At 32.9% G+C, this 24558-nt stretch overlaps 3 protein-coding genes across 5 annotated transcripts; 2 read left to right on the forward strand and 1 right to left on the reverse strand.

Moving 5' to 3' along the window:
• Nucleotides 1-5153: 5153 nt before the first annotated feature.
• LOC114386754 (amino acid transporter AVT6E-like) lies at nucleotides 5154-7321 on the forward strand. Of its 2 annotated transcripts, XM_028346795.1 has the most exons (2): nucleotides 5155-5365; nucleotides 5460-7321. In XM_028346795.1, the coding sequence occupies exon 2, from the start codon at nucleotides 5647-5649 to the stop codon at nucleotides 6904-6906; it is 1260 nt and encodes a 419-aa protein (XP_028202596.1). In that variant the 5' UTR covers nucleotides 5155-5365; nucleotides 5460-5646; the 3' UTR covers nucleotides 6907-7321. The 2 variants fall into 2 exon arrangements, with proteins under 2 accessions (XP_028202594.1, XP_028202596.1); XM_028346793.1 differs by having other exon boundaries at nucleotides 5154-7321.
• Nucleotides 7322-14807: 7486 nt separating this feature from the next.
• On the forward strand, nucleotides 14808-23133 carry LOC114388165 (topless-related protein 1-like). 2 transcript variants are annotated; one of them, XM_028348499.1, is made up of 26 exons: nucleotides 14808-15070; nucleotides 15490-15626; nucleotides 15773-15952; nucleotides 16044-16157; nucleotides 16227-16385; nucleotides 16896-17073; nucleotides 17176-17299; nucleotides 17420-17529; nucleotides 17636-17807; nucleotides 17917-18026; nucleotides 18138-18207; nucleotides 18315-18388; nucleotides 18486-18581; nucleotides 18659-18754; nucleotides 18905-19032; nucleotides 19136-19370; nucleotides 19449-19610; nucleotides 19687-19761; nucleotides 19990-20136; nucleotides 20519-20629; nucleotides 20728-20907; nucleotides 20989-21117; nucleotides 21199-21294; nucleotides 21555-21743; nucleotides 21826-21992; nucleotides 22674-23133. In XM_028348499.1, the coding sequence occupies exons 2-26, from the start codon at nucleotides 15547-15549 to the stop codon at nucleotides 22876-22878; spliced, it is 3387 nt and encodes a 1128-aa protein (XP_028204300.1). In that variant the 5' UTR covers nucleotides 14808-15070; nucleotides 15490-15546; the 3' UTR covers nucleotides 22879-23133. The 2 variants fall into 2 exon arrangements, with proteins under 2 accessions (XP_028204300.1, XP_028204301.1); XM_028348500.1 differs by lacking the exon at nucleotides 14808-15070 and adding an exon at nucleotides 15269-15398.
• LOC114388166 lies at nucleotides 23090-23865 on the reverse strand. Its single transcript, XM_028348501.1, has 4 exons — nucleotides 23779-23865; nucleotides 23603-23699; nucleotides 23393-23521; nucleotides 23090-23250 (listed from the first exon to the last, which is right to left on the reverse strand). The coding sequence occupies exons 1-4, from the start codon at nucleotides 23814-23816 to the stop codon at nucleotides 23119-23121; spliced, it is 396 nt and encodes a 131-aa protein (XP_028204302.1). The 5' UTR covers nucleotides 23817-23865; the 3' UTR covers nucleotides 23090-23118.
• Between the last annotated feature and the right edge of the window lie 693 nt (nucleotides 23866-24558).

Raw genomic sequence — 24558 nt, forward strand, 5'->3', positions numbered from 1 at the left:
AAACAGGTCCCCGATGGAAATTCATAAAATGAGGTAGCAAAAGATCCACAAGAGAGTAGTTTAGCAGATGGGACATCAAATAATTGAATTTCAAAATTCATCCCTAATATTTCTGCTACCACTCCAAAGATGGCAACCACAAATGTTGCGGTTGAGTAAAAGCTCAAACTGGATAAGCTGATTTCGAACATTTTCCTGTGACAAAAAATTTCGGTCAGCTGTTCTAAATTAAAATAGTTCAGCCAGTCAAACAAGTTCAATGAACAATCCATATCATCACATAATGCAAATGAAGACACTGTGTAACCATTTTTGTTCTTTTAGAGCCCTATAAAATTTCAGATAATCAGTAATATTAAGGGGGAGTTTGTTTCAAGGTACATAATTATATTATCAGGAATCACATTCCCAAAGAATTTTATGCCCAAAACTAAAATATTATCACCATGAACATGGAAGAAGAAATGTGAAAGAATGAAGTGGAGATTGGTCTTTATTGTAAAATGTAACTTCTATGTTTCACCATGGGAATAAGAAGTCGTTGTCCCATACACCTATTATCATAAAGCAACAAAATTCGAAATACTCCTACCTCTGCCCATTCTGAGTTGTTTGGGTGAACATGTGCAATAATTTGCATGTATGATCAGACATAAGAAAGATGACCAAAAATTAGGATAAATAAAATTGATATGAACCCTGGGGGAAAGAAAACAAACCAGTTGAATGTTGATGAAATCTTCTGTGTCATCAATGTATTCTTTCAACTGAAACAAAAGGCAGGAAACGGTGGTTGATAAACTGTTATGAAGCCAGAAAGAAAAGGGTTAGTGTAGATAATACTATGTTTACCGATAATGACAACAAAGTATGCTTCCAGCAACATCTCAAGCTCCTCTATTCTTTCCTTAGTACTTTAAGAACTCCTCATGCTCTCGTGTCGACTCCTAGCAATGCTGTAGCTCTTTTCAAGCTTCCGAGAATCAGGAGAGACCGGAGCAGAAATAGATGCACCATCAACTGATTTATATCCAACCATAGACTGTTCTCCATAAAATGACAACTCCATTCACCTTTTCTTCTCAGGAAGATACATTTCGGCCATATCACCATCATCGTCCATAAATTTCATCTCTAACCTGAATATATGCATTTGCAAAGCAAATAGTAATAATAAGACTCATAAAATATGGTAACTCTCACTTGCAATCATAAAGAAAGAAGAAAATATAAATGAGCATTAAAAAAAATTAAAATTAATTAGATCAAGTTAAATGATAAATAGTAATTTAAATATTATATAATTTAACAATTAATTATTTGTCCTTCTTAAATTCTGGTTGTCACGTGATGAACATAATCCGTCAACATTGATGTATCTTTGGGCCCTCCAAAAAATCCTATGTATCAGTACTTACATCATTAATAACCAGCTTCTCTGAGACTGCTTATGAACCTCGTTAGCTGGATGATTCACATGCTCAACATCCTTAGCAACAGCTGTAGCTGCTAGTTGTCTATGTGCAGCTACCGTCGACCTTCGACGCTGAGGGGATTCTCCTACATCACCACTAATCTGTCTCCCTAAGGCTCTTCCTAAAATATAAACGATAATAACAATTAATGTCATCCTTCAAATAATATTTAAGTTTCATAAACTATATAACAAATTCACTAATAAATCTTCTAAAACCCTATTGTATTATACAATGTAGTATATTTTAACAAAGGTAATGACTAACATTTAAATTAAAATTAAATCATTAATGTAACAAACTAAAATATATCATGAAAATCAAACTACAAATTTTTTTAATTTCAAATTTTTTATAAATTACTATTTAATAATTCATAAATACATATTTAATTATTTTTAAATAACTATTTTGATATTTTATATATTCATAAATTAATATAGAAATTCTTTTTTAAAATTTTTATACTTGACATCACCAATTCTAGTAAATTAAAATAAATCATCCAAATTTAAGTACAATTTTGTTTTTTTTTTATTTCTAACAAATGACTGCTTCATTGTTTTATAAATAAGTATTTTAATAATTTTAAATATTTATAAAAAAATGAAGAAATTATTTATTTTTATACTTCTAAACACTATTTATATAAATATTTAATACTATTAGTGTAATAATATTGATGCGAGTATACCAATAAAAAAAATTTGTCCTATACAATATTATCTTATATTGTTTAACTAAATTCTACAATATATAGTTATAAAAAAATTGGAATTTTTGTTATTTCACAATTTTATAAAAAACTATTTTAAATATACAAATTAATTAAATATGTTATTTTCAAAAATAATTAAATAACAATAAAATTTATAAATTGATTTTTAAATAAATAAAATTCATAAATAAATTATTTATTAAATAAATTAATTACTAAAAAACAACATAAATAAACAAATATGAATAATTAATTTTTTTTAAATCAAATAATACAAATAACAACAAAATTTTATATTTATATTTAAATAAATAAATAAATTCAAATAATAATTTATTATTAAACAACAAAATTAAAATAAAAAAATAATTATATAGATTGTCAATCTGTATCATTAATACGAATTGTCAATCTGTATGCATTATACGGATTTTCAATCCATTACAATGCTATGGATTCTCATTTTCAATCAACAGAGAAAATAATCTCAGACAAAGGGATTCACAGTGACGACAACAACGGAGGCAGGAACTGGCGGCACGGTGCAGAGGGAGGGATGAACAACGGGACTTGACGGCGCGGTGCAAATGGACGAAAAGTGAAGATGGAAGCAGCATGCAGGCACGCGATGAGTTGGGTATAAGGAGAGGGAGACTGGTTTTAAAATTTTAAGTGAAAGGTTTTACCACTCCACTTAAAATATTAGGTGCATAAGAACTTTTGCTAGTGCAAGAAGAAAGTCCCTACAACCTTTATACCCAGGTGCTCCGTATAATCATAGAAAAATTAAATACAATAAATATAGTAATTCGTGATTAAAAAATAAAATAATATTTGTGCATTACATTAATATAAAGAAGGGTTTGGCTAACAAATGTATTTAACACATTGGTTAAAAAATTAAAAAAATATTTATTGTGAAAATTATAGAAAAATGTAAAAAAAATCACAAACATTATAATGTTTTACAAAATAAAAATAAAAGATAATGGATAAAAAATAATTAGCGGTTGATAATAAAATTAAGTACTTCCCTATTCCTAAATATAAGTTTATTTTTTAAAATTTTATTTGTCTTTTTTATAAGACTCTTTTCAAGTTATCTTTTACATTAATTATGTTTTTTTTATCCAAATATCCTTTATTACTCTACAATAAATGTTATATATTTAAAAGATAAATACATTATTTCTCTTATAAGAATTGAATAAGAAGAATAACACACATTAATTAGGGACAAAGGTAGGGATGGCCAAGTGTACCGGGATCCTATGGGTATCCAAAAAAATATCTACAAGGAGGGCCAATAATTACTTGTAGTATTGGGGTTGGATATAGGACGAGTATATACCTCCAAATTTATGAGGGTATGAATGCTAGTTCAGTAGTATGTATATTATAGTAGCTAACCCGTCTTGTCTCACACATATCATATATATCATTTTTATTATTAAAAATAATTATATTTTTATAATAATACTCTAAGTCTTTAATTTCTAATAGTATCACTATCAGAGAGTGAAAATAGTAAACCTTTAATTAAAGTTTTTGTTAAACCATTATTAACCAACTTTCCTAAATGGCGTGAATTAGTTAAAAAAAATTATATTTAGAAACAAAGGTAGGGATGACAAAGTGTATCTGCGAGTAAGTAACTACTTGCAATATTAGAGTTGGACATGGGATGAGTATACACTTGTAAATTTACACGGGTATAAGTGCGGATATGGGTATTATAATACCCGCCCCGCCTCACACATATCATATATATATATATATATAATTTTTTGTTAAAAATAATTATATTTTTATGGCAATACTCTAAGTCTTTAATCTCTAACAATATAACTATAAGAGAGTGAAAAACACTAAACTTTTAATTAAAGTTTTTGTTAAGCAATTAGAATATCAACTTTAACAATTACTATGTTGGATGATTATCTTTGTTGTTTTGTTTATTTATGACTTGAGTTTGAATGAATCAATTTTATATTTACTTGTTTTAACTAAATTATTTTTATCAATTTATTATTATTAACCTTATATATAAGTAAAGTGCAGGTTGCATGTACAGGTATAAGTATATAGGTACCCAACAAATACAATGATGAAGATTAAAATTATTATCCGTGCGAATATGAGATCAGATATTCGGATACGAGTATTATTTTTAAACGCGGGTATGAGGATGAGTATTGTAAGACCCTAGAGAACATCAATAAATAAGACATATGTAATTGAGATTTCCAGGTAGATGGAAGTATATTAAAAGAGTGAAAGAATGAAAAACGCCATATATGTAAAGCTGTTTTCAATTAGTATGTTTTAGAGCTAATCTTGTACTAGTGTGTAATGGTGCATGCACAATGAAGTACAAACGAGGTGATAATGCTATATTTAAGTAAAGAGCGATATATAGGTTGCATCGCATGAGTTAAATTCAGTCATGTTAAGTGTTATCTGACCTCCAGATGAGCAATGACCAATGTGATTCTAGAGCTGGTTTTTCTATGATAAGGAAAGGAATATGTCCTGTTTCTGTTATTGTTTGTTCTTTACCTTGATTCCAAATTCCAATTCCAACAGGGCTTTGTTGATGAAGAAGAATTTGTAATGTATGGGCCTCCCACTCAGATATAAACTTGGATTTGGACAAAGCTCTGAATCTGCCATCCGCTCAGCTGGGTCTAGATCATTGGCCTTGGACAAAGCTTTGAATCTGTCAAGTTTTAAAAATACACGACTATAAAATTTAAAAAATGTTTAAATTATATATATTGAAATAGTTTAATTAGTTTTACAATAATTTTGAAATAGTATAAAATGACTTTATTTTTAATAATGAAGATTCGATTTTTATATTTATTACTAATTAACTCAAGGATACGGTGTGATACAATTTAAAAAGAATAAAAGAAATTAAAAATGAAGGGAGACGTAACGTAAGAATGAAAAAGTCCACGTAGGAAAGTGGGAGTCTTAGTGCAAAGAGGTTTGTTTCCCTCCCCAAAAAAATTGCCGCACCTTTTGTGTTTTTCATGTTATTCGGTAGAAGCTGGTGACGAGAATTAGAGAGATTATCCAATCCCAAATCAATATCCATTGACCCAGAGATCTAGCTTCACTCTGCGAAACGATCACCGTGTCTTCTCTATCTATCTCTTTCTAATCTGTAAGTTTTTTTTCTCTTTGTTTCGCAAGATCTACATATTCGTCTTTCCAACAACCAACCATTTTTTCTGATCTGCCCAAAAAATGTCTCACAGAAAGGATACCAACAATTATTCTTCCTTACCCATTAGCTCGTATCTAGAATTGCAGCCTCAAAATGATTCCTCAAAATCCTTACAAAGGCCTACTTTTGACGAATCCGAGGTGTATTTGGGATCCAAGGTCGATCACGACGACGATGACGATTTGGAAATCGACATCGATAATTATCCCCTTGTCGTTATGGGGCCCAATCACGGTTCTGGGATACCTGGTGCTGTTTTCAATTTAACAACCACTGTTATTGGGGCAGGGATTATGGCCCTCCCTGCCACTATGAAAGTTCTAGGAGTGGTTTTGGGGATTGTTTTGATCATTATTATGGGAATTTTGTCTGAAATTAGCGTCGAATTGTTGGTGAGGTTTTCTGTTTTGTGTAAGGCATCCTCCTATGGGGAGGTTGTTCAACATGCTATGGGAAGGCCTGCCAGGATTTTGTCAGAAATTTGTATTATTGTCAACAATGCTGGTGTTTTGGTGGTTTACTTGATAATCATAGGGGATGTTATGTCTGGTTCCGTTCACCATTTGGGGGTTTTTGATCAGTTAATGGGGAACGGGGTGTGGGATCAGAGGAAGCTTGTCATTTTTGTTGTCATGGTGGTTTTCCTTGCCCCCCTTTGTTCACTTGACAAGATTGATTCGTTGAGCTTGACTTCGGCCGCCTCAGTGGCTCTTGCTATCTTGTTTGTCCTTGTCACTTTTACTGTTGCTTTCATCAAGCTCGTGGAAGGACGGATTGATGCTCCCAGGATGGCTCCTGATTTTAGCTCTAAAACTGCCATCTTGGATTTGCTTGTCGTGATTCCCATCATGACTAATGCATATGTTTGCCATTTTAATTTGCAGCCGATATATAACGAGCTTGAACAGCGGTCTCCTCAGAAGATGAACCGAGTTGGAAGGTACACCACAATTTTGTGCATCCTAGTTTATTCTTCCACTGCCATATCGGGTTACCTGCTCTTTGGGAAAGATACTGAGTCTGATGTGCTGACTAATTTTGATAAGGATCTTGGAATTCGGTTTAGCTCAGCCTTGAACTATATTGTCCGGGTTGGCTACATTCTTCATTTGATACTTGTTTTCCCTGTAATTCATTTCTCACTACGCCAAACAGTGGATGCACTAGTGTTTGAAGGATCACCACCTCTATCAGAAAGTAGGAAGAGATCTCTGGGGTTGACTGTGGTTCTGTTGGTCCTCATATATATTGGCTCTACCATGATTCCAAGCATATGGACAGCTTTTAAGTTCACCGGGGCAACCACGGCTGTTTCATTGGGTTTTATATTTCCTTCTCTTGTTGCATTGAGATTAAGTCATCAGGGGGATTTAAGCTATGGGGAAAGGATTTTATCTTGGTTGATGTTAGTATTAGCTGTGACTGTTAGCATAGTAGGAGTTGTTGGCAATATCTATAGCCTTGAGAGTAAGTCTTAGTCCACGATTTGGTTTCTTTTTCACAGGAATCATGAGCTAAAATTTAGTATACAACATTTGTTCATTGGCTCTGCTGCAATGTAATTCAAACAGCAGAGGATTGGGGGTGACAGGATTGTTCTGTAGTATGGGATAAGTATTTTTGCCCCAGCTATGATATATATGATATGAGATGCACATAAACTTTCATTTGAGGAATGATGAATTGATGACCGATTGATTCAGTATGAGAGGAATTTGTGGCTGATTATTTTGCCAGACATAGCTATGTATACTGTTCTCAGTGTTCTGTTCTTTATGCCAGTATGAACTTTTTTGTTCATTGATTTTACACAAGGACAGTGTTGTAACATTTGTAACAGATTCACAGAATTGCTTAACTGGCACATTTCCACGATCTATTTTCATTTTCCAACAGAAAATCTGTTTTAGTTGTTTTCCATTCACCAATTTATTTTAGTGTGCTGCTAAGACTCGAATAATCTTTTCATCTTACTTGTTACTTGAAACATTTGAGCTTAATTTTAGTCGGTATTCGATGGTTGTACTGTGAACAAAGCTCCCGGCCAAAGCACATATTGGCTTGTTATAAAATATGTGCTTTGTGAATAGAGTTTATATTTGACCAGGGAAATAATAATAAAAGGAGGATCCTGCACACGCCACACACATAAAAAATGGAGGGCACGAGAGACAAACACTACCACACCACATTGCATAAGAATCACGCTCACCTGTAACATTTGCTATTAACGGTATGTCGGTATCACATTCAAATTAGAATGCAAACAAGGTGCTTAACATCAGCACAAATTTGAGCATAAATTTGATCCAATGTGAAGTTGTTAGTTTATATTTGCTTCTCCACATTGTTTAGACTTGTGTCATACAGCCGCAATAAGCCAATATCCTGTCTTACTGCTTTTTCCTTCAGTTTTTTTAAAAATGATATTGGTATGAAATATATACCGACTTTGCCAACACTGATGTTTGCCCAAGAGATAGAGTCCAATTTCATTTTGTTTTTTCCCTTTAGCTTTAAAACAATGCTAAATTGTTCAAACCCATCTTTGCTGCTATACCAACATTCACTTTGGTTCTCCGGGTTGCAACCCACGTAAGAAAGCCGAAAACATTATAACCTTTTTTTTCTGCTAGACTTGTGGAGAATATAGAATGAAAGCTTGGCCCGTCAAATAATATTATTCATTAGACACGTATTATTTCGTGGTAAAAATAATAACAAAGGTTAGTCATTATCTCTTGTGAACCCTTTAAATTGGGCTTGGGTGGTGAAACAACCGGACCCTGAACATCAGATTCATCAAAACAATTTATTTCAACTCAAATTGAACTCCTGCGCGTTTACATAAAACTAATAAAAAAATTGTACTATTCATATTTGTAAAAGTAAATATTAATGGAATTAACATATTATTTTATAATTTTACAAAATTTATTAGAGTAGTGCTAAATGGTACGAGACATCATGATACAATTTGTTTTTTACGAAACAGCTGTTATAATGTAATTGGCTAATATTTAAATTTCAGAATAAAGGAGATTGGATGATTAATGGAAGTCATGGATTATGAACTATATTTAGAATTTGTGCAGTACGAATTCGCACTGGACAGCATTTTCCAATTTATCATCTAAATTGTGCTCATTATTCTAACATTTTTGTAAGTTTGTTTGCTTTATTTGTTTAATTTTTTTTTATCTTTCGTTCTTTATTATTATGTGACTTTTATATTGAACCATATACATTTTAACAAAGAGTAGATAGAACAAACAAAATATATACTAATAAGAAGTAACAAGTCTAAAATTACACAAGAAGCAGTAATTTATATAATGTATTATTGGATTTACGAATAATATATATTTTGTTTTAAAAAAAACTAAGAATTATTTTAAATAATGATTTATAATTTAAAACATGATATGACTTATAATGATAGTATCTTATTAATATTGTTACCTTAAAAAAATCAAATGAGCCTAACTTAATCTAAACCTTTAAAATTAAATTAGATCAAATTTAATACTATTTTAATTAATTTAAATTAAGCTGTCATTATTTTTATAATCAGATAATATGTTTTTTTACGTAAAAATCAATCTAAGTCAAAACATGAACATTGGTTTAGCATCGATTCAACATTTTTATATTTGACAAGTTATAAGATATTGAAAACAACTTCTGATTAGAATTCAAATATCGATAACACATTTAAAATAAGATATTGAGAACAACTTCTGATTGGTATTCGAATATCAATAACACATCTAGTTTCTCTTTTAAATGCAGTAACTTGGTGTATCTTTATCCCATTAATGTTATGAAAGTAAGCAGCAGTAGTTAAAGATGAGTTTTTTTTCTTAAAAACAAAAGTTAAAGTTGAATTCTCACACGTGTGAGATGACACCACGTAAGTCACATGCTCCAAATTTTAGTCATATCACGCTGAAAGGTGATGAATTGATTATAGACAGATAATCTCTATTTACGCATTATTAAGTATCTCGAGTATCTTGGTAGATTTTAACTTCATCGAGTTTAACTGAACTCAATCAATTTATACAAGTTTATAATATTACATGTTTAACGGAAAGAAATTCCACTGAAAGAAAGAGTGTTGGCAGCAGGTGGAGACATTTCAAAAAAAAGAAATGCGGGCAGGGTTAAGCTCGGTAGAGGGGTCCTGTCTTTAAGATTAAGATAAGAAAAGAGTTCCAAACCTTTATGCATGCACCTTCGTATACAAGTTCCGGCCAGCAGAATTGGTGTGATTTGACGGAGTTTCTTTCCGTTAAGTTGTATTGATATTATAAACTTGCATAAATTTTTATAATAAAAAGTGAAATAAAATATGTGATATGATGAAAAAATATTATAAAAATAATAATTCTTTTTTTAATGTGTTATTAAGAAATTATTCTATTACTAGATTTGAAAAAATTATTTTTATTCAGATTTTATTTATCGATCAAACTTCGAATTAATTAAAATTTTCATTGTTGAATCAGAAGGTTAAGAAAAAAAAATTCTATTGATCAGAAAAAAAAATTATTAGTATCAATTTTTTTAAGCAATTTTAGTACCATTTTAAGTTTTTCATAGAAGCATTCTTTTTTTAAAAAATAAACTCTGAAAAATTCAAAAATACTTTTTTTGAAAGAAATTTAAATTGTTTGTATAATTTTAAAATAAAGAAAATGTGCACTATCTCTGGTCCTTTTATAAGAACCAAATTAAAAGTTTTTTTTGAATTTTTTTATAAAACCAATCAAGAATATTTCTTACATTATGAATCATTTTTCTAGTTTAATAAATAAGAGGTAGAATATATTGCTGGTTAATGTTAGATTTCCTTTTAACGCTAATTGACACTGAATAAAGTTTTCCAACACATAAGAATTGAGGTAAGCAATGTGGTACCATGAAACAATTAACTTTGTTTCGTGCGTAGTACATTTTGGGAACCTTATTTTTTTTCTCTTCACATGCTTAGCTAATAAAATTTAAAATTGATCTTTGTGCGTAACGCTGTCGTTCGTTGCCTTTTAGTTAATTAGGCCGATGCACATAATTAAGTATATTCAATTTGGCTGGTCCTTTGAACCAAGCATTTTCATTAGCGGCTAGTGCCACATCTATAACACAGACCAACAGACTGTTGTGAGATCTGACTCTTTTTTTTCTTCGTCTGTAATTCAATTTCTGTCAATTTTTTTTAATTCAATATTGTAACATATATCATATTATATTTTTTTAAAATTATTGTATTAATAAATTTGCTGAAAAATTTTCATTTTGAAGTAATTAAAATAATCATTAAATATATTTCATAAAAAAATTACATGTAATTGATACATAATTTATTTTATATGAAATAAATCATTCCTTCACTAGTGAATATAGTGAGACTGTATTACTATGTCAATCCTAATCGTTGTTAATAAAATTATGTAACTAATATTTAATTATTTATAAAAATTTAATAATTATATTTCATAAAAAATATACATAATAAAATTGATATCACAATACAAATTAGTCCTAATTACCATGATTAATAAAATTATTAATCAATACACGTCAATTCAAAATAATTTAAGAGATATGTATTTTAGTTGGAAAGATCATAACAATCAATACACAAATATGTATTATTTTGAATTAGCATGATTAATAATACTTTCAACACAATAATTTAATACTCGTGCTAGTCATAAGTTATTACATTAGTAATATATAAAACACAAAACACTCTTAGATGAGTTTGCTAAACATATTCGAGTGTGTCTAGATTCATTTGTTTTTTTCTTCTTTAATTATCATATACTAAAACAATACATTAAATTACTATTCATAAATGACAAAAATAATCGTATCAATCTTTTTCTTCGATTTAGAATTTTCGTAAACATAATTGTCAGATTAATTATTGGGTCAAATATAGTAATTAAATAGTGTCTTTCCCAATGATAGTCTAAAAATCAAGTTACTAAAATTATAAGTAAAAATTGCCTAAAATTACAGGCCATTTTTATTGCTATATTGTTATATCTTTACATATTTGTTATGTTAACTGTATTTGCAATGCCTAAAATTAATAAAACCAATTTTTTTATCATTAAGATATTAGAGAAAAATATTTATTAATTTTATTAATGATTAAATTTTATAAAAAAAATCGGACTAATTATTTTTTTTAATGAATTTGGTAGTATTAAAAATGTGAGAAATGAAATGAAAAAGAAATAAAAAAAATGTAAGAAACTAAAAAGTTAGGTTGTTTGTATGTGATGACAAAAGTGTGAAAGGAGGGAAAAAGAGTGACAGGACCCGTACCTTGACACATTCTGAGCGAAAATGAACAATACCTCTGGAGCTGGAAATGATATTTAGTGGCAGTTTGTGATAAAAACATTTCTTTTTGTTTTTTTAGCGATTTAAAATGTCAGTTTTGGTATTTTAAAAATAATTTTAAACATTTTTAAACGAAAAAATATTTTAAAAAATTAATTCAATTATTTGTTATGTAATTTATTTTTCTCTTTTCTATTTTCACTCTATTCTTTTCATTTTATTTCACTTCAATCAAATAATTTTATTTTTTATCATCTTTTTATTCTTTTTTTTTTAAAATCTTTTCATTCTTTTTCATTTTTCATACTTTCATTCCTCACAACAAAACAAAGTGATAGGGGAATATTTTATTTTAATCACATTCTTTATCTTTGAGTTTCAAATCTAAAATTTTATTTAAGAGGGCACAACCTATGATACGAACGTGAATTTTTTTGTATTTGGTGAATTATTGACTGTTGGATTCATTTAGGTTCTAAAACTATATTCTAAGTTCACCACATTGGATTATTTTTCCTAAACCACTTCCTTCCGTCCTTCTTTGCCGCTTGCAACCTCACTGCACTCTCTCCCTCTCACGCTTCCTTCGGCCATTTGTTTCATTCTATTTAGCATACATGAATCGTACAGAACATACCAAAAGTGTTACAATAATAAAAATAAATAAAAGACACGCTTCAATATCTTGTAACAGAAATGAAACAAGGATCAAAGTAAATAAAGGAACGAATCTTTAATTAACAGACACAAATTTGGTAATTTACAAATTTTGATTCGCAAATCCGATTTTGGATTGATTGAAGTTGTTGAAGTGTGCTCAGATTTCACAGTCTTAATGTGGAAGTTCGTGGGTCGTTCTTCAGATCCGGCGAGGGCATGTGTCTGACATTGCCAATCACTTCTAAGAACCATGCCACCGTCCTCTGTCGCAACTCACAGCGTGTCCACGTCCTTGCTGCCCATCACCTTCCGTGGTGGTGCCGTGAACAAGCAATTCTTGTCGATGGAGACTAGAGAGATCACCTCCACGCCATGCAAGAGTTGGAATACATTACGAGGGCACCTAAGAAGAAGGAGGGAAAGAAGTGGTTGAAGGAGACATGAAATACGGTGGATGCATTACCTGTGAAGCCTAAATGAACCTAATGCTCCATAATAAAACTTGTCCATCAAATACAGAGAAATTTATTTGTCCAATGGTATAGCCTGCGCCATAAGAGAATCTCATTACAGGTTTCTTATATAATTTTTTTTTTGTCTCTGCAACATTTTTTTGTGTTCCTATAATGTTATTAATAAGAAATTCATACATATTTTACTTTAATAAAAGAAATCACAAAAAACGACAACAAATTTTAAAAAATCACATATTTAAATTTTATTATTATTAATTAATTATTATTGTAATAAAATAATTAATTTTTTTTTTCCACTGTTTTTCTTTTTTTTTTCAACTACTTCATTTCTTCACTTCACTTTTCTACTTCTCTAAAATCATTCCCTTTTCATGTTGTCTTTCCCACTTCCCTAGCCTTTTCTCTCTTTTACTCGGAACTTACCCCTTCTCCACATGTTGATTTTCCCACTTTTCCAACTAGAGAATCTTATTTTTCCTTCTCATGTTCCAACTTTATTTTTTTTTTCAAAAACAAAAAAATCACCCACCTTCATTTTCTCATTTCTTCTTCTTTCTTTTACATTTTCTCTCCTATTGTCTTTTTTTATTCCTTTGGCTTCTTCTTTCTCCTTTTTCTTCTTCTTCGTTTCGCAACTATCCGTTGCTATCGCCTGTTGAGCCACCAACGTCGCTCTCTTGCGTAATCACAACTGTCCCTCGAGCCACTAGTGCCACTCCTTTGTAACCACGACAACCTTACTCCTTAGCGCGACCGTTGCTACCCCTCGAGCCACCACTGCTGCTTGCTCGCACAACCACTGTTGGTCCTTGAGCCATCACCATCGGTGATGATGACATGAGATTTTTTTAGATTTGTTTAATATTGCTTTCCTCCGATGTATTTTTTCATATCTATTCATTTTTCTTGTTCTTGCGATTATTTTTTCTTTTTTTTACATGAATGGATTTAAGGTAGTTAATGTTGGATAATAATTTTTTAATGTTAAACGCCTCTTACTTATATAAGAAACTCGTTTTATTTTAAAGGAACGATTCTTTCGATTCCTTCCACATAAATTTGTCCACATAGATTATCTTCCATGCACAATTTCTTCAAGAACTCATCAGCCAACAGTTGGAATACTCAAGAGAACCATACTTAATTTCACTCATGCCATATCTTATTAGTGACAACAAAACTGTTAACTAAACCTTATTTTTAATTGAATTAGCGCATTTTATGGCTGGTTTAGGGGAAGAGGTGAGCGTACACATCTGACAGGGACAATAACCTACACATGCTCTGACCATACATTTAATTCACTTCACTTACTTTATTAACTCCCATATCGCGAGGGATACTTCACTCCATCTCATATAGTATCCTATCGCAGTCATGAACCGTATCACTGTATCACGTGATACAATAAGTGCCATCCCTCCGTGGCAGACACCGTAATATTCCCCAAATACTGAGGCCAAACACTTTGGGGACCCGTCCGAGAAACTTTGTCGTTACTCGGGAGATCTAAACCCAGTAAAAATGACTTTCTGGGCAATTATCTTCTCCTTTTCCCAACAACTCTTCCTCTCTTCTCATCCCTACAATCTCTCAAATAACATTTCTCCGTCCAGTGAAATTCTGAATTAACGGTAGAGATCGGAGATAAGACCCTAGGTGTGGAAGTAGAAAGACACTACCCGTCTTCTAGTTTTACTCCGAGCCGATGGACAGCTGTCAGCTCGAGATTCCGAGCCGATGTTTAAGACAAAACAAAGCCGGCTTAGTGGGCCCCTCACTAAACTGCACTTGAAATATACGCTGTAGTGCTTCTCTTATAGCTTATTGTCACACTGATAACCACTAAACGATAAGTTATTCTACTTATCATCTCCTTCTCTGTCGCCTCCTATGTAAAAAACACCTATTTGAGCAAGTTCATGTGTCCTATATATATCTAGAGAGAGGTAATTAGAGACAGAGAGTGAGTGAGAAGTATATTAGGACATTTCTTGCAGGAGAGAGAAAGTGGAAGAGAAGAGAGAGAAGGTTTGGTCTTTTGTGTTTTGGTCTCTCTTCTCTTGTGGTGTGTTGGTGGTGGTGGTGGTGGTGGTGCGTTCCATATTCGGGGGACCTTTCTTCCCATGTGTGTGTGTGAGCTTTGAAGGTGAGAGTTTCTCCAAATCCTTTCTCTCTCTTTCAAGTTTCCGAATCTGTTGCTTTAAAGTCTGTAACTTTTATTTGTATTTTAATTTCGACTTTTCCTTGTTTGTTTCCTTTTATGAACACTTTTTGATTTTTTTCTCTTGCATCTTGGATTCCCTCATGGGACTAAAGCTGCTTTGTTTGTTGCCCTTTGATCTTATGGGATACATTCAATTTCTTTTGCCCTTCTGTTTTTGCTCCTAAAAGCCTTGTTTCTGTTTGATTTTTCGGACATGGAAGGTTTTCTTCCCTAAATGCTTTCCTGGGGCTAGTCAAATGATTCACTCTCGGTGTGAATTTTCATTTCTGCATTTTTTCGTAACTGGTCGACGTGCAATTTCTCTAACCGCTCATTATTTAAAATAATTGTTTTTCCCGCAGATCTAGTCTATAGTTGCTCATTTTGGTGCTGGTCTAATCGAAGACGAGGCGGTTACGATGTCATCTCTAAGTAGGGAGTTGGTGTTCTTGATCTTGCAGTTTCTGGATGAGGAAAAGTTCAAAGAAACTGTTCACAAGTGGGGCTTGTTCCATTGCAGTTTCTTTTTTTGTTATTGTTGTTGTTGTCGTCGTCGTTAATTATAATTATTATTATCATTGGTTATCTCTAGTGTTGATTAGGTTTTATCTCATTATTTGACTATTTTTTTTAAAAAAATAATAGGCTTGAGCAGGAGTCTGGGTTTTTCTTTAACATGAAATATTTTGAGGATGAAGTGCACAATGGTAATTGGGACGAGGTTGAGAGGTACCTCTCTGGTTTCACCAAAGTGGATGATAATAGGTATTCTATGAAGATATTTTTTGAGGTAATGAAGCAGAAGTACCTGGAGGCATTAGATAAGTAAGCTCACAACAAGGTCACATATGTATTCTGTTGACACTCAGCATTCTTTTTGAAGTATTGAACTTAGCTTTAATTAACATTTTGGTAGGCATGATCGGTCCAAGGCTGTAGAAATATTAGTGAAGGATTTGAAAGTCTTTGCCACATTTAATGATGAACTGTTTAAGGAAATCACACAGCTTTTGACATTGGAGAATTTTAGGTACGTATATAATTCTTAGCTTGGTGTAAAACTTCTGTAAGAAACATAAAATGATTTCTGGCATTATAGGGAAAACGAGCAATTGTCTAAGTATTGTGATACAAAGTCTGCAAGGGCAATCATGTTGGTTGAGCTCAAAAAGTTGATTGAGGCCAATCCCTTATTTCATGACAAATTGCAATTTCCCAACCTTAAAAGCTCAAGGTTACGGACTCTAATCAATCAAAGGTAATTCATTCAAAGTCTAAGATATTGTCAATAATTATACAACCATACTGTGTTGTGCACTGCATGTAATAACTTACTGGTACACACTATAGGCATGAGATTTCTTTTGGTATCTTTACTTACAGTTGAAGGAGCTCATCTGCCATCTTCCATATTTACATTTCTGTTTTATTTGTTGTAGACATGCCTCATGTTATTGTTATCCAAGATTCCAACCATTGAACTCCTATTGAATTTTTCATCAGTGATAGGATGTCTGGCACCATTGTAATTTTGTTCATAGAATGTTTTGATTATGTATCCACCAATTCTTGGCTGCATAATTCCTGCCTCAATGCTTCTTTTCATTAGATAATTTGTATGTAGAGGAGCTTCTGCATGTAGAGGGGCTACTGCATAGGCTTTTGCACTGTAAATGCTCTTTAAACAACTGATTAGACAATCTTATATTATGGGATAACTGATTTTTTTTTTCCTTTTTCATTTTCCTGTTTCAAAATTAAATTTCAGCTTGAATTGGCAGCACCAACTTTGTAAGAATCCACGGCCAAATCCAGATATAAAAACTCTTTTTGTGGATCATTCATGTGGACAACTAAATGGTGCACCGGCTCCATCACCTGCTAATAATCTGCTACTTGGATCATTACCAAAGGCCGGAGGATTTCCTCCTCTTGGTGCACATGGGGTGGGCTACTAAACTGATTTGGTTTCATAGGAATTGTATGATATGTTGTTATCTTTTGGTTCTTATTATGGTGCTGGACTCTGCTGTGGTTCATGCGTATAGCCTTTTCAACCTTCTCCAGCCCCTGTGCCAACACCCCTGGCTGGTTGGATGTCAAACCCAACCACTGTAGCACATCCTGAAGTTTCAGGAGGAGCTATAGGTCTTGGTGTGCCATCAATTCCTGGTACTACATTCATTTGCTTTCTATCATTCTCCAATTCTTCATGACTAGTAGTACTTAGGTTTCATATGCTATGTTTGGTTTGTATAATCTTTGACCTCTGATGCTCCTTGCCTTTTTAAGCTGCTTTGAAGCACCCTAGGACCCCTCCAACTAATCCTTCTGTTGACTATCCATCTGGTGATTCAGATCATGTTTCTAAGAGAACAAGACCAATGGGAATGTCAGATGAGGTAATCTGGTGTCATTTATGGAAACATCATACATGGTCTTGGAACTCACAGCAATGCAAGTTATTATCTCACATTTCTGGTATCAATCTTTCTTTATTTTGTGCAGGTAAATCTGCCTGTCAATGTTTTGTCAGCAACGTTCCCTGGTCATGGTCATGGTCATGGTCAGGCTTTTAATGCCCCTGATGATTTGCCAAAGACTGCCATGCGAACTCTGAACCAAGGCTCATCTCCTATGAGCATGGACTTTCATCCGGTTCAACAGACACTGCTTCTTGGTCTGCTACTCTTTTAAGGCCTTTTGTTAGTGTTGTTGACATGATTCTTAGTTATTTACTATTCATATGGGAAATTGACTGAATTTTTTTTCTTGATGCAATGTGTCAGTCGGTACGAATGTGGGGGACATTGCTTTGTGGGAAGTGGGCTCTAGGGAGCGGTTGCTCATGAGGAACTTTAAAGTTTGGGATCTTAGTGCTTGTTCAATGCCCTTTCAGGTTGTCCTTTCTCACCTTTATCCATTGATATTTGTGATGAGTATTTGTACCAAACCGTGAAACTTGCAAGTTTGCAGTAACTGAAAATAAAACTAATTATAATCAATTCAGGCTGCTCTTGTCAAAGATCCGGGTGTTTCTGTCTACCGTGTGATTTGGAGTCCTGATGGGGCTTTATTTGGTGAGAGTTTTTAAATTCTTCAAGTTTAATATATTAATCTAAGTAATATTTACTTTCAGAACTCAGCTATACAAATCATTTATTTATGAGTTTTTCTGTTAAAACAGGAGTTGCTTACTCAAGGCACATCGTTCAGATATACTCTTACCATAGTGGGGATGATGTTCAACAGCATCTGGAGGTATACACACATGCAAACACTTGTATAATGAAGAGTTCTCTCTACTTTAGGTTTTATATATACTTTTTTGTAATTGTTTACTTATGAACTTTTCTAGATTGATGCTCATGTTGGTGGAGTAAATGATCTAGCGTTTTCTCACCCAAATAAGCAACTATGTGTCATAACCTGTGGTGATGATAAGACCATTAAGGTAGGTTTGTCAAAGCATGAGCTTGGATTTCTTAAGTGAAGATAACATATGTCACTAACTAAGTTATGCAACTTAAGGTTTGGGATGCTGCTACGGGTGCGAAACAGTATACTTTCGAAGGTCATGAAGCTCCAGTTTATTCTGTCTGTCCGCATTATAAAGAAAACATTCAGGTACAAGTTGACTTTGATACCTATGGGAAAATGTTGGCTGAGTTTGTTGTCATATGATTCCTTTAGCCCTATTGGTAGAGTGCCCCATAGAAAATCCTTTGACTATGTTTCCTATTCGTTTTCTTGTTGAAATTCTTTTTTATGCTATAGTTCATCTTTTCAACGGCATTAGATGGAAAGATAAAAGCATGGTTATATGATAATTTGGGATCTCGTGTTGATTATGAAGCTCCTGGACGTTGGTGTACAACCATGGCCTATAGTGCTGATGGTACAAGGTCCCATATACTCAACTGTGGCTACTTGTATTATTGAATTATACTATCTGTTTTGATCTATTTTTGCCCAAACATTTTTTTTTGGCCTGAATGTATTTTATAGACTCTTTTCATGTGGGACAAGTAAGGATGCGGAATCCTCTATTGTTGAGTGGAATGAAAGTGAAGGAGCTGTGAAAAGGACTTATCAAGGATTTCGGAAACGATCTTTGGGTTTTGTACAATTTGATACAACCAAAAACCGATATTTGGCTGCAGGTGATGATTTCTCCATTAAATTCTGGGATATGGACAATATTCAGCTTTTGACAACTGTTGATGCGGATGGGGGTCTCCCTGTAAGTTCAATATTTTATTGCAAATTGGATAGCCAGTCTCTGGAAATAGTAGTTGCTAATTGTAACCTTATATTCTAGGGAAGCCCACGAATCCGTTTTAACAAGGATGGAGCTCTTTTAGCTGTTTCTGCAAAAGAGAATGGAATTAAAATCTTAGCCAATGCAGATGGTATTCGTTTGTTACGCACATTAGAAAATTCTTTATATGATACATCAAGAACATCGGAAGTCATGACAAAGGTAGACTTATATAGATTTTATACCTTCCTTTCCTCATATTAATAAAATCTTGTCTGACATATTATATTTGTGACAGCCTACAATAAATCCAATTTCAGCAGCCGCCGCCGCCGCAACTAGTGCTGCACTTGGAGAGAGGGCCTTGTCTGTGGTAGGTATTAATGCGATGGTCTCTTTATCTTCTCTAATATCAGTTGGATGTTATTGACTCAAATGCCACTTGTTGCCTTTTTTTATGATTTTTTTTTTGCTTATTATGCAACTCCTATCCCGATGGAAAAGTGGTTTAAGCGTGTCACTGTGATTGTTTTAATGTATTTATTATTGTTCCTATTTTTTTTGTTATTATTGATACAATCTGTCAATTTCAAATCATCAGAATGGGGATGCCCGGAACTTGGGTGATGTTAAACCTAGAATAAGTGAAGAATCCATTGATAAGTCAAAAATATGGAAGCTAACTGAAATCAATGAACCATCTCAATGCAGATCCTTGAAGCTACCTGAGAATGTCAGAGTGAACAAGGTATTTTATTTACTTACTAACTGTATTCTTTTATTTTTTTTAGGTGTTCATGTCATTAATTATATCAAATAGCCATTTCAATTTCCATGGCATTTTTATTTCATTGAAATTCTCCCTTTTCAATGGAATTGGTTTCAATTGAACAACAAAGGAGCAGGGAATATGTAATGTCTATATATTTCCTTTATAATATACCTTTGTGGACTAGGAGCTCGTCTATATGCAGAATACTTTGTGTACCAGGTCATGGGTTTTATCATGTGTCCTTTATTTCTTTATACTGATGAATACTATGTTAAGAACACATCAAATTTCCTTCTTGTAACCTGATACCCCTCCAAAACTAAAATTGTTCTGATTATCCGCATCTTTGTTATGACAGATATCAAGGTTGATATATACTAATTCAGGTAATGCTATCCTGGCATTAGCTTCAAATGCCATTCATCTGCTCTGGAAATGGCAGCGAAATGACCGTAATTCAACTGTAAAGGTGTGGGAATATGCAAAATTACTCGTCAGACTACTCTTCTCTAGTCATATAGTTGGGAAAGGGAATTATATTTTATTTGATGATATTTATTCCTGTAGGCCTCTGCCAGCGTGCAACCCCAGTTGTGGCAACCTTCTAGTGGCATCCTGATGACTAATGACATTACTGATAGCAATACTGAGGATGCCGTTCCCTGCTTTGCTCTGTCGAAAAATGATTCTTATGTAATGTCAGCATCAGGAGGGAAGATTTCTCTGTTCAATATGATGACTTTTAAGGTTAGCTATGATCCTTAGTCATTATTCAAGACTGTATTTGGTTTGCAACTAATCAATTTCAATCTTCTCGGCCAAGTACAGACAATGACGACATTCATGCCTCCGCCACCTGCAGCAAATTTTCTTGCTTTTCATCCTCAAGATAACAATATTATTGCTATAGGCATGGATGATTCTTCCATACAAATATATAATGTCCGCGTAGATGAGGTATCATTGCTTCCCATAAACATTTCCTGCTGAGTTTTTATTTGAGTAATAAGGTGTTTATGCATTTATTTTTCTTTGCAGGTAAAAAGTAAACTTAAAGGCCATACTAAAAGAATAACTGGTCTTGCTTTTTCTCATGTGTTAAATGTGCTAGTTTCATCTGGGGCAGATGCTCAGGTAATAATTGTCCACTGAAGATCTTTCTCTGGAATCCCTTTTCTACGATTAAATTGCATTAGAAGACTTAATTTAGTATCTTTTAACCTATTGGGAAAAAATCAAGTCCCACATTGACTAGAGATAAGACCAAGATAGAGTATATAAGTGGGGGGCAACCCTCACCCCAGGAGCTAGGTTTTGGGGTTGAGTTAGGTCCAAACCCACATTCTAAAATAACCACTTTTCATCAATTATGGTCCCGTCCGTCTATTGTGCAGATTTGTGTGTGGAATACTGACGGATGGGAAAAGCAAAAGTCTAGATTCTTGCAACTTCCTGCTGGGAGGACTCCACCAGCACAAGCAGATACCCGTGTACAGTTTCATCAGGATCAGATCCGCTTCTTGGTTGTACATGAAACTCAGCTTGCCATTTATGAAGCAACAAAGCTAGAATGTTTAAAGCAGGTTAGTTCATTAAGTTCTGTTTTATGTTAACTGTAAATAATTAAATTTATCTTTTGTCTAATGTATGAAACTTGAATTGTAGTGGTTCCCACGGGATTCATCAGCACCAATATCACATGCAACTTTCTCATGTGATAGCCAGCTCATATATGCCAGCTTTTTAGATGCAACAGTCTGTGTATTTAGTGTTTCAAACCTTAGATTACAGTGTCGAATCAATCCTTCTGCTTATCTTTCTGCAAGTGTCAGGTAATGCTTTGTTTGACAACTGACAGACTTCTATCACACTTTGGATGGTACTTGTTCCAAGTTACTAATGGTTCAGTTTTCTCAATTTTAATTTATGACAAGTTACAAAACATTATTAAATTATTTATGACAAGTTACAAAACATTATTAAATTATTTGGTAAAAATTTGCTTGGGATTGAAGTCATTGAAAATCCCAAGCAGTTGTCCTTCAACATGTATTTTTCTTGTCTCATTTAGTTAATCACTTAATCTGTTTTAGCATCAAAATCTCATCGAAATTGGGAACATTTTACATTTCATTGTTATCGATATCCTTTGGAAATTCAAGTTCTTCGAACTTCCTCACTAAAAAAAAAATTCTCTTTACACTTGGACATTATGGGTATGCAAAAAATCATTGTGTGCTTATACAAAGAGTATAATACTATAATGTAAATGATTTTAAAGTTATGTCCAGTATGTTTTGCTATGTTGTTTCTTCTAAAAACAATGGAAAAAGGGAGTGAGTCTATAACAAATCTATTCCAATTAATATTTCAAATAATTCATTGATTCTTTATGAAATTTATTCTGGATTACTCTAAATTTAGAATTTGCTTGTTTTATGTTGGCAACTAACAGTCTTTTCTGCAGTACTTATTGTTGAATACTGAGTACCTTGTTGGTTTTTATGCTACAGTTCTAACGTACAACCACTTGTTATTGCTGCACATCCTCAAGAACCAAACCAGTTTGCTGTAGGACTGTCAGATGGCGGAGTTCATGTCTTTGAGCCCCTTGAGTCTGAAGGCAAATGGGGTGTGCCTCCACCCATTGAGAATGGGTCAACGAGCAATATGGCAGCTACTTCAGTTGGAGCTTCTTCAGATGAAGCTCAGAGATGATCCATGTCAGCCAAAGACAAGTTTCTTTTACATACTTGGCTTGCTGGCCATTTCAAGAATTAGGTATGTACTTATGATAATGCAGGGCACCCTCTGAATTAGTTGATCCAACTATTCTCTTGATCCATTGTGTTGTCTGGCCTTTGTGCAGTCACATACCAGAACAATGGACCAAACCCCAAACCAAAAACTAAACCTTGTAATTGTCAAAATATGTGAAAATTTCTTTCAAGTTTAATGCTACTGAAGCAGAAGTTTAAGTAAAGAGGATCCCTGTGATGAGATGACATCCATCCAAGCATCAACCACAATTGCAGCAGCAGCAGCACCACCACCACCATATGCATTTGCATATTCTCCCAAGTAACTATCCTATAAAACAACAACAACAACAACAACATAATAATAATAATAATAATAATAATAATAAGAGTAAGACCTGTAAGGAAAATCAGAATCAAATAACGTAGATGAGGGAGGAAGGAACACAAGAGAAAGAATTTAAAATTGTAACCTGGAGGGCAGAATCTCGAAAGGGTTGGAGGGAAGCAGGTGTGAGATAGGAGGAGTAAACCAAATTGTTAAAAATTCGCTGACTCAAGTCCGGTGAGAGTGAAGAAAAAGTGTTATATTTATGTATGTCCTTTGAATGGAATGCAGTGGCAGTGATTAGAATCAAAATCAGATTATGAAAATAAAATCATATAGTAATAGAGTAGAGTACCAGAGCGTGAGTGATTAAGTTCAACAAGGATGGACATTGAGATAGGAGGAAATGAGTAGAAGGATGTTTGCAAGTCACACATCTGCAACATGTTCCTCTGCTAAAGTGGAGGAGGAAATTAAGGAAAGGAAACACTAGTAACTAAGCAATAGCAATAGAAAAGAAAAAGAGTGTACCCTGACTCTGTCTCTGACTCACATGCTGCAGCTACCATTATTTTGCTTGTTGCAATCTGATGGCAGTAAACAGAGTTGGGGGTTGGTTCCCACTCAAATACTAATTACTACATACAACAGCTGTTTTTGTTTCTTTTATTTGAGTAAGATGTGATGTCTCTTCGTACATGTAACGTAAATTCTACCAACTTCATCTGATTGATTGTGTGTCATCATTACGTAAACAATAAACTTGATCATAACTTCAAGTGGTCCAAGCAAATTAATGGGTAAGGATCGGTTTTAATTTAACAGGTGGCCATGAAGAAGGTAAAAACATTCGCTCAAGCAGCAGGACAACAACATTTTTGGTAGACACCACACATAATAAGAAAATCAATTACCTTTGAGTTAGATAAAATTATTATAACTAACAAATCTCTCCTTTTAAATATTTATCAATTACATATTTAAATATTTAAGATAAGAATTAAACTCAGAGACCACTCACCCTGTCCAAGCCAGCTATACAAAACTATTTTTCTATATAAATTATAAATTTAAATATATTTTTAATCTTTCAAATTTAGATAATTATTTTTTTAGTCCTTAAAAAATAATTTATTTTTACTAGTTTTTTAAATTTTTGAAAAATTGTTTTTAATCCCTTTTTGTTCAATGTGTTTATGATTTCATAATTTTTAATTATCAAAATTTATTTTTAATTTTGTTTTTGAAAATAATATTCGATGATTTTGAACCATCAAAATATCTTACTCATATGATTGGATGGCCATTTTT

The sequence above is a fragment of the Glycine soja genome, chromosome 15 (assembly GCF_004193775.1).
Source record: "Glycine soja cultivar W05 chromosome 15, ASM419377v2, whole genome shotgun sequence".
Classification (NCBI taxonomy): Eukaryota; Viridiplantae; Streptophyta; class Magnoliopsida; order Fabales; family Fabaceae; genus Glycine; species Glycine soja.